The 13,449-nt window shown below is 45.9% G+C and overlaps 1 protein-coding gene across 1 annotated transcript in view; it reads right to left on the bottom strand.

The window, feature by feature from the left end:
• LOC134300125 (NACHT, LRR and PYD domains-containing protein 3-like) overlaps positions 1–13,449 on the bottom strand; it is a 78,034-nt gene that overhangs the window by 7,343 nt on the left and 57,242 nt on the right. Inside the window, exons 12-17 of the mRNA XM_062984791.1 lie at positions 7,901–8,043; positions 7,619–7,814; positions 6,827–6,920; positions 6,564–6,704; positions 4,774–4,860; positions 4,421–4,564 (exon numbers count right to left, since the gene is read on the bottom strand). Of these exons, the coding sequence (XP_062840861.1) occupies positions 4,421–4,564; positions 4,774–4,860; positions 6,564–6,704; positions 6,827–6,920; positions 7,619–7,814; positions 7,901–8,043 (805 nt within the window). The remainder of the gene's footprint in view (positions 1–4,420; positions 4,565–4,773; positions 4,861–6,563; positions 6,705–6,826; positions 6,921–7,618; positions 7,815–7,900; positions 8,044–13,449) is intronic.

Raw genomic sequence — 13,449 nt, 5'->3', positions numbered from 1 at the left:
TGCGGCATTGGGGGTAACTCACCTTGTCTCCCGGCGTCGCAGGAATTACAGATCCTCTGAAACAAAGGCCTTAAATTAGAGGCAGCTTATTTAAGCAGGCACTGTGCAACTGCAGGTTGTCGTGCCTTTGTCCCTGTTTCGTTTGGTTTGGTTTCTTTTAGTTTGAAGTCGGCTTTTTGTTTTTCTTTTCCCAGTCACAGCAAGGTGTGGCTGGTGATTTAGCACACGGGTTCCCTGAATTTCGCGACGGCGATTTCGGTGTGTCCCGTGTGCTAAACAGGTGTGCGGCTTCCCGATCGTGCTGAGGCGCGGTCGGTGACATGGCCACCTGTCCCCGAACTTTGCGACGGCGAATTCGGCGTGCTCCTTGCACAATATGGGTTGGTTTAATTCCAGCTTTAGCTTGGTGACAAACCACCCGATTCACCGAACATCGCGACGGCGAGTTCGGCGTGTTCCTTGCACTATACGGGTTGGCTGTTCTCCCCCGCTGCTTAAGCGGTCTTTGGGAATTCAGCCTGCGAACCCGTTATGCAAGCGCTCCGGGTTGGCTGTTTTTCCCCCGCCTCTTAAGCGGTCTTTGGGAATACAGTCATCGCTCCGAATGACGCAACGGCGAGTTCGGTGTGTTCCTTGCGCTAAACGGATTGGTTGCATTCCAGCTGCGGCTGACGATCAAGCCATCTGTTTCCCCGAACATCGTGACGGCGAGTTTGGTGCGACTAGTGACAGAGGCACCGGTTTCCTCGGACTGCGCTGACGCGGGTCCGGATCATTCTCTTGTTTCCTATAGGTGAGCTTTTGCCTGGTGACAGCATGGTGTGACTAGTGACAGAGCCACCGGTTTCCTTGGACTGCGCTGACGCGGGTCCGGATCATTCTCTTGTTTCCTATAGGTGAGCTTTTGCCTGGTGACAGCATGGTGCGACTAGTGACAGAGCCACCGGTTTACACGGACTGCGCTGACGCGGGTCCGGATCATTCTCTTGTTTCCTATAGGTGAGCTTTTGCCTGGTGACAGCATGGTGCGACTAGTGACAGAGGCACCGGTTTCCTTGGACTGCGCTGACGCGGGTCCGGATCATTCTCTTGTTTCCTATAGGTGAGTTTCTGCCTGGTGACAGCATGGGGCGACTAGTGACAGAGCCACCGGTTTACACGGACTGCGCTGACGCGGGTCCGGATCATTCTCTTGTTTCCTATAGGTGAGCTTTTGCCTGGTGACAGCATGGTGCGACTAGTGACAGAGCCACCGGTTTACACGGACTGCGCTGACGCGGGTCCGGATCATTCTCTTGTTTCCTATAGGTGAGCTTTTGCCTGGTGACAGCATGGGGCGACTAGTGACAGAGCCACCGGTTTCCTTGGACTGCGCTGACGCGGGTCCGGATCATTCTCTTGTTTCCTATAGGTGAGCTTTTGCCTGGTGACAGCATGGTGCGACTAGTGACAGAGCCACCGGTTTACACGGACTGCGCTGACGCGGGTCCGGATCATTCTCTTGTTTCCTATAGGTGAGCTTTTGCCTGGTGACAGCATGGTGCGGCTAGTGACAGAGGCACCGGTTTCCTTGGACTGCGCTGACGCGGGTCCGGATCATTCTCTTGTTTCCTATAGGTGAGCTTTTGCCTGGTGACAGCATGGTGTGACTAGTGACAGAGCCACCGGTTTCCTTGGACTGCGCTGACGCGGGTCCGGATCATTCTCTTGTTTCCTATAGGTGAGCTTTTGCCTGGTGACAGCATGGTGCGACTAGTGACAGAGCCACCGGTTTCCTTGGACTGCGCTGACGCGGGTCCGGATCATTCTCTTGTTTCCTATAGGTGAGCTTTTGCCTGGTGACAGCATGGTGTGACTAGTGACAGAGCCACCGGTTTCCTTGGACTGCGCTGACGCGGGTCCGGATCATTCTCTTGTTTCCTATAGGTGAGCTTTTGCCTGGTGACAGCATGGTGCGACTAGTGACAGAGCCACCGGTTTACACGGACTGCGCTGACGCGGGTCCGGATCATTCTCTTGTTTCCTATAGGTGAGCTTTTGCCTGGTGACAGCATGGTGCGACTAGTGACAGAGGCACCGGTTTCCTTGGACTGCGCTGACGCGGGTCCGGATCATTCTCTTGTTTCCTATAGGTGAGTTTCTGCCTGGTGACAGCATGGGGCGACTAGTGACAGAGCCACCGGTTTACACGGACTGCGCTGACGCGGGTCCGGATCATTCTCTTGTTTCCTATAGGTGAGCTTTTGCCTGGTGACAGCATGGTGCGACTAGTGACAGAGCCACCGGTTTACACGGACTGCGCTGACGCGGGTCCGGATCATTCTCTTGTTTCCTATAGGTGAGCTTTTGCCTGGTGACAGCATGGGGCGACTAGTGACAGAGCCACCGGTTTCCTTGGACTGCGCTGACGCGGGTCCGGATCATTCTCTTGTTTCCTATAGGTGAGCTTTTGCCTGGTGACAGCATGGTGCGACTAGTGACAGAGCCACCGGTTTACACGGACTGCGCTGACGCGGGTCCGGATCATTCTCTTGTTTCCTATAGGTGAGCTTTTGCCTGGTGACAGCATGGGGCGACTAGTGACAGAGCCAGCTGTTCCCGGACATCGCGATGGCGAGTTCGGGTCATTCTCTAATTTCCTCTATGGAGAATCCCCCCCCCCCCCCCCCCCACGTAACACTTTTGGAGTGAACTGCTTTCATTTTTGATCAATATTAACTGTCATTGGCACAGGTACATGCCAGAACAAATGCTTTGTATTTCATTGGTTTAACAGCCTCATTTGACTGCTTACAGCGCTACCACTGGCCAATCGCAAAAGTCCCGCCCTCTAAATGCTAGTGATTGGGTGGTTGAATTTCGCCCGCCTGCTCTGGTCTGTAAACATCTCCACCTGAGTCAATTAATCAGCTCTCATGATCAGGAACGCTGTAAAAATGCCAAAAAGTGAAGTTTTGGAGGCAGCGAGGAATAGACTTAAATATGAGAAGTAGACACAACATTTAGTGAGTAAAACAATAATTTGTTATAGAATTCTTGCTTAAATTGGTCAAAAACTCTGTTATATGGGTTCTGGATTCATTCTGTGTGTTGCAGTATCATGTCCCGCTGTTCCTAATATGACGTCCTCCTTTTGGGTGTAATGTGCTCCTTTTTGGGGTGTAATGTCCTCCTTTTTGCGACCATGAATGTGGCCACCCTAACGTCATGTGATGCATGACGTCTCACCGCCACAGTTATAACAATTTTAAAATGGTTATGAACAAAATTAATTTTATCGTTTTTCACAAAGCTGCTCATAACGTTATTCAGGGTTGTACTAAATCATATGTATATGTATATGTATATAACATGGTTGTCTTACTCCGCTTTCCGCCATCTTTCTTCTTCGCTACGAACGCCTTTGCAGTTCCAGTTGCATTATATCCATGCAGTAGGTCACCCGGGTGTGTTTCGCATACTTTTTAATATATACTACATATTCGGACATACTAACCGCTCTCGCGTACTGCTTTCGCGTACTGTTCAGTATGGAAGTATGAGATTTCGGACACAGCTTAAGGCTTTGTGTTTTTCCAAGACTAGTGTGTTGTTCTTTGTGTTAATCTATGCATCTGTGACTTCATTGATGAGGTGCATTTGTGTTTGGATCCACTGAACAAGGAGGTTTGGGTGTAGTTTCACTGATTAGTCGGATACTGACCGATGGGCCACACCTATACAGAGTTTATTGTGCCCCACCAGGCTTTCTGTGCCAAAGACGCCACAGATTATGGGTAAGTATGGTGGACTATTGTGATGTTTTGGGGTTGTTTACCCCCACTGCAAAACTTGTTGTGATATATGGCAGCACAGACTCCATAAAGTACCAGAACTGTTGAACAATCTGGCTCATCTGCCCAAAAAGTAAAACCTGGGCCATGGCTATATATTCAGTCAATAATCCAAAACCAAGCTCAGAATTCAGCTTTTGTTAATTTTTATGAGCGATTTTTAAGCAGTGTGTGCAGCATGGACAGCAGCTAAACAGGCTGGGAGTGACCTGGTAGGTTCTCACAGATATCTGGTGCCATGCTGACTGCAGTGCATCCTACAGCTGCTGGAGGGGGCATGAAGGAGAATCCATAGAGCAAACACGACCATCGAGGCGCAATAACCTTTTTTTTTTTTCTTTAAAGTTCTTTAAAACCACACATATATTTATGTATCTAGATGTGTATATGTTTATTTGTAAAAACGTCTATATATGTGTGTGTGTACATACATGTACTGTCAAGGAGATGTCCAAAAATGTTGTTGTGCACTGTGCAATGACAATAAAGGCATTCTATTCTAATCCATTCTGTTTTTACTTAAATATATTTGGTGTCTTGTTGAAATAGTAAAAAGGAGTAAATGTAAATGTAGACATGAACATTACCGCTCAGTAGTTCTGATTTGAAGTAACTGATGTGAACTGATGTATTGTCCTCATCCGCTATCAAGGCACGGAGGTTCAGATCCAGATGTTTCAGGAGGAACCAGCAATGCTCATCTATTTTATATTTCTGGAGTTTTGATAAATCTGCAAAAAAAAAAAAGTAAATAAATAAAATAACAGATCAACATCACCAGCACTGTTCATTTTACATATAAACATGGAACTTCAGACAATGAAGTGTGTGCCAATCACTCAGTCACAGAAAAAGACCAGCTGCAGAAATGATTGGAATCCCAAGACTGGCATGACATACATTACATATACAAACATATGAAAGAAAAAAAAAAACATACCAGTTGGTGGACTAGTGAAGGAAGAGAGATAGTGCCGTAGCCACTTGAGAATTTCCTTCCTCTCAGCTAGAGCACTGCCACACAGACCTGAAAACATCACACGATTATGACCGGTACCATTCGCATCTGTAACACAGTGCCTGCTGAATGTCATTCAGCTGTTGATCCATTTTAGGAGTCGTGTCCCTCTATTCTATGGGTGTGTATGAAAACCTAGTGAGCTCTCTACATGACTATATATCACTCAACTAATTTATGTCATCCTTATTTGTAAATTCTAGCTTGTCAGCGAATTTAGACGAATTAGACGAAGGGAAATGTTAGTTCACATGCTAGCACATTGTGCTACCCCATCCCATTGGTTCGAATGGCATGATGCTAACTGTGTTAGCTTAGTAAGCGAAATCTGATGTTATCGCTAAGTAGCATGTTCGAATAACCTGCCTTATAAATCAATGACTTATTAGAATCCTCTCTACTGAGGCAGCTGCCTATGTAGGCAGTAAGTCAGCAAGGCAGCTAATTAGGTTTTTGAACACACCCTATGTCCATTTTAAGCATCAGATGGGGCACGGAGGCACAGTTGGGTGTTATAATGAGTGCTGATACGCCCTAGGTGGTTTCTCCGTGTCATTCTCACCAACATCTGTTTGCGCACTTGCCTTTCTCTGAAGTTGTTGCCTGGTCTTCCGCTGAGTTGTCATTCTTTTGGTTCCTGGGAATTTACTCTGGTCTTGCATTGTTTTGGGACTCAAGATGAAACTTCACTGGTAGCATGACATGCCTTTTCCAGCCGGAGCAGCCCGTCATATAATGATGACCAGTTCTCAGTTCTGCTCTGTCCCTGTTCTGCCTACTTTCTCCGTTGCGGCTGCGGATATTCTTGTGTCCTTTTTTGGTTTCTATTAATTTGGCCTCCCTTTTGTTAGTGGCTTTTTAACTTAGTATTATTTTACTTTTACATTAACACTTACATGAGTAAACATTTGTACTTGGGTTTTGTTCGCCTTACTCTTCAATGGTGGGGAATGTCCAACACAGTTATAGCAACATCATGATGGAGGACTGAAGCCAGTACTGGAGACAGTGGGCCACATGTCTAAAATATACATACACCCCTCACACCTAGGGGTACTTTAGATCAGGGTTTTTGAACTTTTTTTAAAGTGACCCACATTTTGTCCATGATTTTTACCGCAACCCAGGCAACACAAACAATGCATCAAAACGAAACAAAAAATAAACATCATTAATGATAATGGTGGTGATCTGGTCCCACTGTGTTTTACAAGGTGCACCGTAAAGCCTCCACAAGGCGGTGTTCGTGTTATTTCATGTTTATGTGCCAGTATAAATTAGTTTATTTGATCTGAGCCTCACAACCCACCCAGGGTTTGAAAAACCCTTCTTTATTGTAGCTGTCCAAACCTTGTGTGTTTGAAAGTTAAGAGACCACCAGACCACCCAAAGGTAACCCGCAAGCATGCCAACCCTTCTCATAATATTGGTGTACCACTGGAAGGCGTTGCAAAAATGCAAAGCCAAACTGAGTAAATCTAAACAGGAAAAGTGATGTTTAGAATCAGGACTTAATCTACCACATACAGCAGGGTCAAAACTCTGCACATGGACCTGACTTGTAAGTCAATATCTCGACAAGAGGGAGCACTGTGATAGCTTAGTAAGGAATGTTTACACTTGTGCTTTGCATCCATGTAACTGCATTGGAAGACAGGTTAGGATAGGAAGGTTGGGATATACAGTAGTTCTCATGCTATTTAAGGTTTTACCTTGTAGGTACAGCATGTCCATCTGAGACTGTTTCTTAATCAAAGTCCCGTTCTTAAATTTACATCCCAGACAAGACGAGTTCACAAATGCTCCAGAGAGAGAGTAACCAGACTCATGAGGAGTGATCTCGAACCAAACATCTGTAGAGAGGAAATACACATAAACACACACTCGTGATGCTGTGACGTGACCTGACGAGGGCTGTGTGTGAAGTGAAGTTCTGATCAAATCTGATCTGATCTGGACTGTTTACACAAGGTACCTGTGTTCAGTCCTTCCTGATCAATCACAGTGTAGATGGGGTATGGATCTTTGGTGTGGTTGCGCCTCTGCCTGGTAAGAACATTTTCATCTATCTGTAAAGAAAATACACAGAGAAGAGACATTAAAACCACCTCCTTGTTTCTACACTTACTATCCATGTTATCAGCTCCACTTACCATATAGAAGCACTTTGTAGTTCTACAATTACTGACTGTAGTCCATCTGTTTCTCTACATACTTTGTTAGCCCCCTTTAATGCTGTTCTTCAATGGTCAGGACCCCCACAGGACCACCACAGAGCAGGTATTATTTAGGTGGTGGACGATTCTCAGCACTGCAGTGACACTGACATGGTGGTGGTGTGTTAGTGTGTGTTGTGCTGGTATGAGTGGATCAGACACAGCAGTGCTGCTGGAGTTTTTAAACACCTCACTGTCACTGCTGGACTGAGAATAGTCCACCAACCAAAAATATCCAGCCAACAGCGCCCCGTGGGCAGCGTCCTGTGACCACTGATGAAGGTCTAGAAGATGACCGACTCAAACAGCAGCAATAGATGAGCGATCGTCTCTGACTTTACATCTACAAGGTGGACCGACTAGGTAGGAGTGTCTAATAGAGTGGACAGTGAGTGGACACTCAGTCACACCCACTGCAGTGCTGAGAATCATCCACCACCTAAATAATACCTGCTCTGTGGTGGTCCTGTGGAGGTCCTGACCATTGAAGAACAGGGTGATCTACCTTGACTTGTGTGGATATTAGGGAATGATCTGCACCTAGTTCTTACCTCCTTCAATGATCCTGATATAAACACCGCCCAGACGTGCGTCAGACTGTAGTTATTGGTTTGATAGTACTCCACCAGCTTGTCGAGTTGCTCCGTCCATGTGACTTCTCCATCAGTCAGCCTGTTAGCGATGATGGGTTTCACAGTCTCCAGTTTGGTGGACCAGTCTTGTTCTTTGTACAGTGATGCCATGCACCTACAGAGAACAGATGAACATTTAATCAGAAACAGCTTGAATTATAATCATACATGTTTTATATGGTGGTCAGTCTGGATCAGTACCAGGTCGATCCAGAGACTCCACTCAGGTATGTGACTGAGTCAAGCAGTTGCACTTCATTCAGAGCACCCAGTGATCCCAGCAGTGCCACCATGGCTCTCAGACCTCCACCAGAACCCAGCACGGCAATGTTGGGTGTCGTTTCCTGTCAGAGGTAAAACACAAATCCTAAATGCTCTATCTGAACATGGATTATCAGCATACAGTGTGTGCAGAGGAATGCAGATCAGTGGTTCTCAACCTTTCATAGACCCCCTTGTGTTCAAACACAAATTCTGACACCCCCTTGACACGGGTTATGATCTTATTCTTACATTTTCAGCAAAGATGACAAAAGGTTTTCTAATTTACGTTATTTAGTGTCGTGTACAAGGTGTGTAGTGATGATGTGTGTTACAGAAAGGTGTTGTGTACCTCAGTACAGGGTGTGTAGTGATGTGTGTTACAGAAAGGTGTTGTGTACCTCCGTACAGGGTGTGTAGTGATGTTGTGCGTTACAGAACAGTGTTGTGTACCTCAGTACAGGGTGTGTAGTGATGTGTTACAGAACGGTGTTGTGTACCTCAGTACAGGGTGTATAGTGATGTTGTGTGTTACAGAACGGTGTTGTGTACCTTAGTACATTGTGTGTAGTGATGATGTGTGTTACAGAACAGTGTTGTGTACCTCAGTACAGGGTGTGTAGTGATGATGTGTGTTACAGAACGGTGTTGTGTACTTCAGTACAGGGTGTGTAGTGATGATGTGTCTTACAGAACGGTGTTGTGTACCTCAGTACAGGGTGTGTAGTGATGATGTGTGTTACAGAACGGTGTTGTGTACCTCAGTACAGGGTGTGTAGTGATGATGTGTCTTACAGAACGGTGTTGTGTACCTCAGTACAGGGTGTGTAGTGATGATGTGTGTTACAGAACGGTGTTGTGTACCTCAGTACAGGGTGTGTAGTGATGATGTGTCTTACAGAACGGTGTTGTGTACCTCAGTACAGGGTGTGTAGTGATGATGTGTGTTACAGAACGGTGTTGTGTACCTCAGTACAGGGTGTGTAGTGATGATGTGTCTTACAGAACGGTGTTGTGTACCTCAGTACAGGGTGTGTAGTGATGATGTGTGTTACAGAACGGTGTTGTGTACCTCAGTACAGGGTGTGTAGTGATAATGTGTCTTACAGAACGGTGTTGTGTACCTCAGTACAGGGTGTGTAGTGATGATGTGTGTTACAGAACGGTGTTGTGTACCTCAGTACAGGGTGTGTAGTGATGATGTGTCTTACAGAACGGTGTTGTGTACCTCAGTACAGGGTGTGTAGTGATTATGTGTGTTACAGAACGGTGTTGTGTACCTCAGTACAGGGTGTGTAGTGATAATGTGTGTTACAGAACGGTGTTGTGTACCTCAGTACAGGGTGTGTAGTGATGTTGTGTGTTACAGAACGGTGTTGTGTACCTCAGTACAGGGTGTGTAGTGATGTTGAGTGTTACAGAACGGTGTTGTGTACTTCAGTACAGAGTGTGTAGTGATGTGTTACAGAACGGTGTTGTGTACCTCAGTACAGGGTGTGTAGTGATGATGTGTGTTACAGAACGGTGTAGTGTACCTCAGTACAGGGTGTGTAGTGATGTGTTACAGAACGGTGTTGTATACCTCAGTACAGGGTGTGTAGTGATGTTGAGTGTTACAGAACGGTGTTGTGTACTTCAGTACAGGGTGTGTAGTGATGTGTTACAGAACGGTGTTGTGTACCTCAGTACAGGGTGTGTAGTGATGTTGAGTGTTACAGAACGGTGTTGTGTACTTCAGTACAGAGTGTGTAGTGATGTGTTACAGAACGGTGTTGTGTACCTCAGTACAGGGTGTGTAGTGATGTGTGTTACAGAACGGTGTTGTGTACCTCAGTACAGGGTGTGTAGTGATGATGTGTGTTATAGAACGGTGTTGTGTACCTCAGTGCAGGGTGTGTAGTGATGTGTGTTACAGAAAGGTGTTGTGTACCTCAGTACAGGGTGTGTAGTGATGATGTGTCTTACAGAACGGTGTTGTGTACCTCAGTACAGGGTGTGTAGTGATGATGTGTGTTACAGAACGGTGTTGTGTACCTCAATACAGGGTGTGTAGTGATAATGTGTGTTACAGAACGGTGTTGTGTACCTCAGTACAGGGTGTGTAGTGATGATGTGTCTTACAGAACGGTGTTGTGTACCTCAGTACAGGGTGTGTAGTGATGATGTGTGTTACAGAACGGTGTTGTGTACCTCAGTACAGGGTGTGTAGTGATGATGTGTCTTACAGAACGGTGTTGTGTACCTCAGTACAGGGTGTGTAGTGATGATGTGTGTTACAGAACGGTGTTGTGTACCTCAGTACAGGGTGTGTAGTGATAATGTGTCTTACAGAACGGTGTTGTGTACCTCAGTACAGGGTGTGTAGTGATGATGTGTGTTACAGAACGGTGTTGTGTACCTCAGTACAGGGTGTGTAGTGATAATGTGTCTTACAGAACGGTGTTGTGTACCTCAGTACAGGGTGTGTAGTGATGATGTGTGTTACAGAACGGTGTTGTGTACCTCAGTACAGGGTGTGTAGTGATGATGTGTCTTACAGAACGGTGTTGTGTACCTCAGTACAGGGTGTGTAGTGATTATGTGTGTTACAGAACGGTGTTGTGTACCTCAGTACAGGGTGTGTAGTGATAATGTGTGTTACAGAACGGTGTTGTGTACCTCAGTACAGGGTGTGTAGTGATGTTGTGTGTTACAGAACGGTGTCGTGTACCTCAGTACAGGGTGTGTAGTGATGTTGAGTGTTACAGAACGGTGTTGTGTACTTCAGTACAGAGTGTGTAGTGATGTGTTACAGAACGGTGTTGTGTACCTCAGTACAGGGTGTGTAGTGATGATGTGTGTTACAGAACGGTGTAGTGTACCTCAGTACAGGGTGTGTAGTGATGTGTTACAGAACGGTGTTGTATACCTCAGTACAGGGTGTGTAGTGATGTTGAGTGTTACAGAACGGTGTTGTGTACTTCAGTACAGGGTGTGTAGTGATGTGTTACAGAACGGTGTTGTGTACCTCAGTACAGGGTGTGTAGTGATGTTGAGTGTTACAGAACGGTGTTGTGTACTTCAGTACAGAGTGTGTAGTGATGTGTTACAGAACGGTGTTGTGTACCTCAGTACAGGGTGTGTAGTGATGTGTGTTACAGAACGGTGTTGTGTACCTCAGTACAGGGTGTGTAGTGATGATGTGTGTTATAGAACGGTGTTGTGTACCTCAGTACAGGGTGTGTAGTGATGTGTGTTACAGAAAGGTGTTGTGTACCTCAGTACAGGGTGTGTAGTGATGATGTGTGTTACAGAACGGTGTTGTGTACCTCAGTACAGGGTGTGTAGTGATGATGTGTCTTACAGAACGGTGTTGTGTACCTCAGTACAGGGTGTGTAGTGATGATGTGTGTTACAGAACGGTGTTGTGTACCTCAATACAGGGTGTGTAGTGATAATGTGTGTTACAGAACGGTGTTGTGTACCTCAGTACAGGGTGTGTAGTGATGATGTGTTACAGAAAGGTGTTGTGTACCTCAGTACAGGGTGTGTAGTGATGATGTGTGTTACAGAACGGTGTTGTGTACCTCAGTACAGGGTGTGTAGTGATATGTTACAGAACGGTGTTGTGTACCTCAGTACAGGGTGTGTATTGATGTTGTGTGTTACAGAACGGTGTCGTGTACCTCAGTACAGGGTGTGTAGTGATGTTGAGTGTTACAGAACGGTGTTGTGTACTTCAGTACAGAGTGTGTAGTGATGTGTTACAGAACGGTGTTGTGTACCTCAGTACAGGGTGTGTAGTGATGTGTGTTACAGAACGGTGTCGTGTACCTCAGTACAGGGTGTGTAGTGATGTTGAGTGTTACAGAACGGTGTTGTGTACTTCAGTACAGAGTGTGTAGTGATGTGTTACAGAACCGTGTTGTGTACCTCAGTACAGGGTGTGTAGTGATGATGTGTGTTACAGAACGGTGTAGTGTACCTCAGTACAGGGTGTGTAGTGATGTGTTACAGAACGGTGTTGTGTACCTCAGTACATGGTGTGTAGTGATGTTGAGTGTTACAGAACGGTGTTGTGTACTTCAGTACAGGGTGTGTAGTGATGTTGAGTGTTACAGAATGGTGTTGTGTACTTCAGTACAGAGTGTGTAGTGATGTGCTACAGAACGGTGTTGTGTACCTCAGTACAGGGTGTGTAGTAATGTTGTGTGTTACAGAACGGTGTTGTGTACCTCAGTACAGAGTGTGTAGTGATGTGTTACAGAACGGTGTCGTGTAAGTCAGTACAGGGTGTGTAGTGATGTTGTGTGTTACAGAACGGTGTTGTGTACCTCAGTACAGGGTGTGTAGTGATGTGTTACAGAACAGTGTTGTGTACCTCAGTACAGGGTGTGTAGTGATGTGTGTTACAGAAAGGTGTTGTGTACCTCAGTACAGTGTGTGTAGTGATGTTGTGTGTTGCAGAACGGTGTCGTGTAAGTCAGTACAGGGTGTGTAGTGATGTTGTGTGTTACAGAACAGTGTTGTGTACCTCAGTACAGGGTGTGTAGTGATGTTGAGTGTTACAGAACAGTGTTGTGTACCTCAGTACAGGGTGTGTAGTGATGTGTTACAGAACAGTGTTGTGTACCTCAGTACAGGGTGTGTAGTGATGTTGTGTGTTACAGAACGGTGTTGTGTACCTCAGTACAGGGTGTGTAGTGATGTGTTACAGAACAGTGTTGTGTAGCTCAGTACAGGGTGTGTAGTGATGTGTTACAGAACAGTGTTGTGTACCTCAGTACAGAGTGTGTAGTGATGTGTTACAGAACGGTGTTGTGTAGCGCAGTACAGGGTGTGTAGTGATGTTGTGTGTTACAGAACGGTGTTGTGTACCTCAGTACAGGGTGTGGAGTGATGTTGTGTGTTACAGAACGGTGTTGTGTACCACAGTACAGGGTGTGTAGTGATGTGTTACAGAACAGTGTTGTGTACCTCAGTACAGAGTGTGTAGTGATGATGTGTGTTACAGAACGGTGTTGTGTACCTCAGTACAGGGTGTGTAGTGATGTGTTACAGAACAGTGTTGTGTACCTCAGTACAGGGTGTGTAGTGATGTGTTACAGAACGGTGTTGTGTACCTCAGTACAGGATGTGTAGTGATGTTGTGTGTTACAGAACGGTGTTGTGTACCTCAGTACAGGGTGTGTAGTGATGTTGTGTGTTACAGAACGGTGTCGTGTACTTCAGTACAGGGTGTGTAGTGATGTGTTACAGAACGGTGTTGTGTACCTCAGTACAGGGTGTGTAGTGATGTTGTGTGTTACAGAACGGTGTTGTGTACCTCAGTACAGGGTGTGTAGTGATGTGTTACAAAACGACGTTGTGTACCTCAGTACAGGGTGTGTAGTGATGTTGTGTGTTACAGAACGGTGTCAAGTACCTCATTAAAGGGTGTGTAGTGATGTTGTGTGTTACAGAACGGTGTCGTGTACCTCAGTACAAGGTGTGTAGTGATGTGTGTTACA

This window comes from Trichomycterus rosablanca, chromosome 2 (genome assembly GCF_030014385.1).
Source record: "Trichomycterus rosablanca isolate fTriRos1 chromosome 2, fTriRos1.hap1, whole genome shotgun sequence".
Taxonomy (NCBI): domain Eukaryota; kingdom Metazoa; phylum Chordata; class Actinopteri; order Siluriformes; family Trichomycteridae; genus Trichomycterus; species Trichomycterus rosablanca.
Note: the sequence above shows the minus strand (reverse complement) of the source record. Positions and strands in the feature narration are given on the sequence as shown.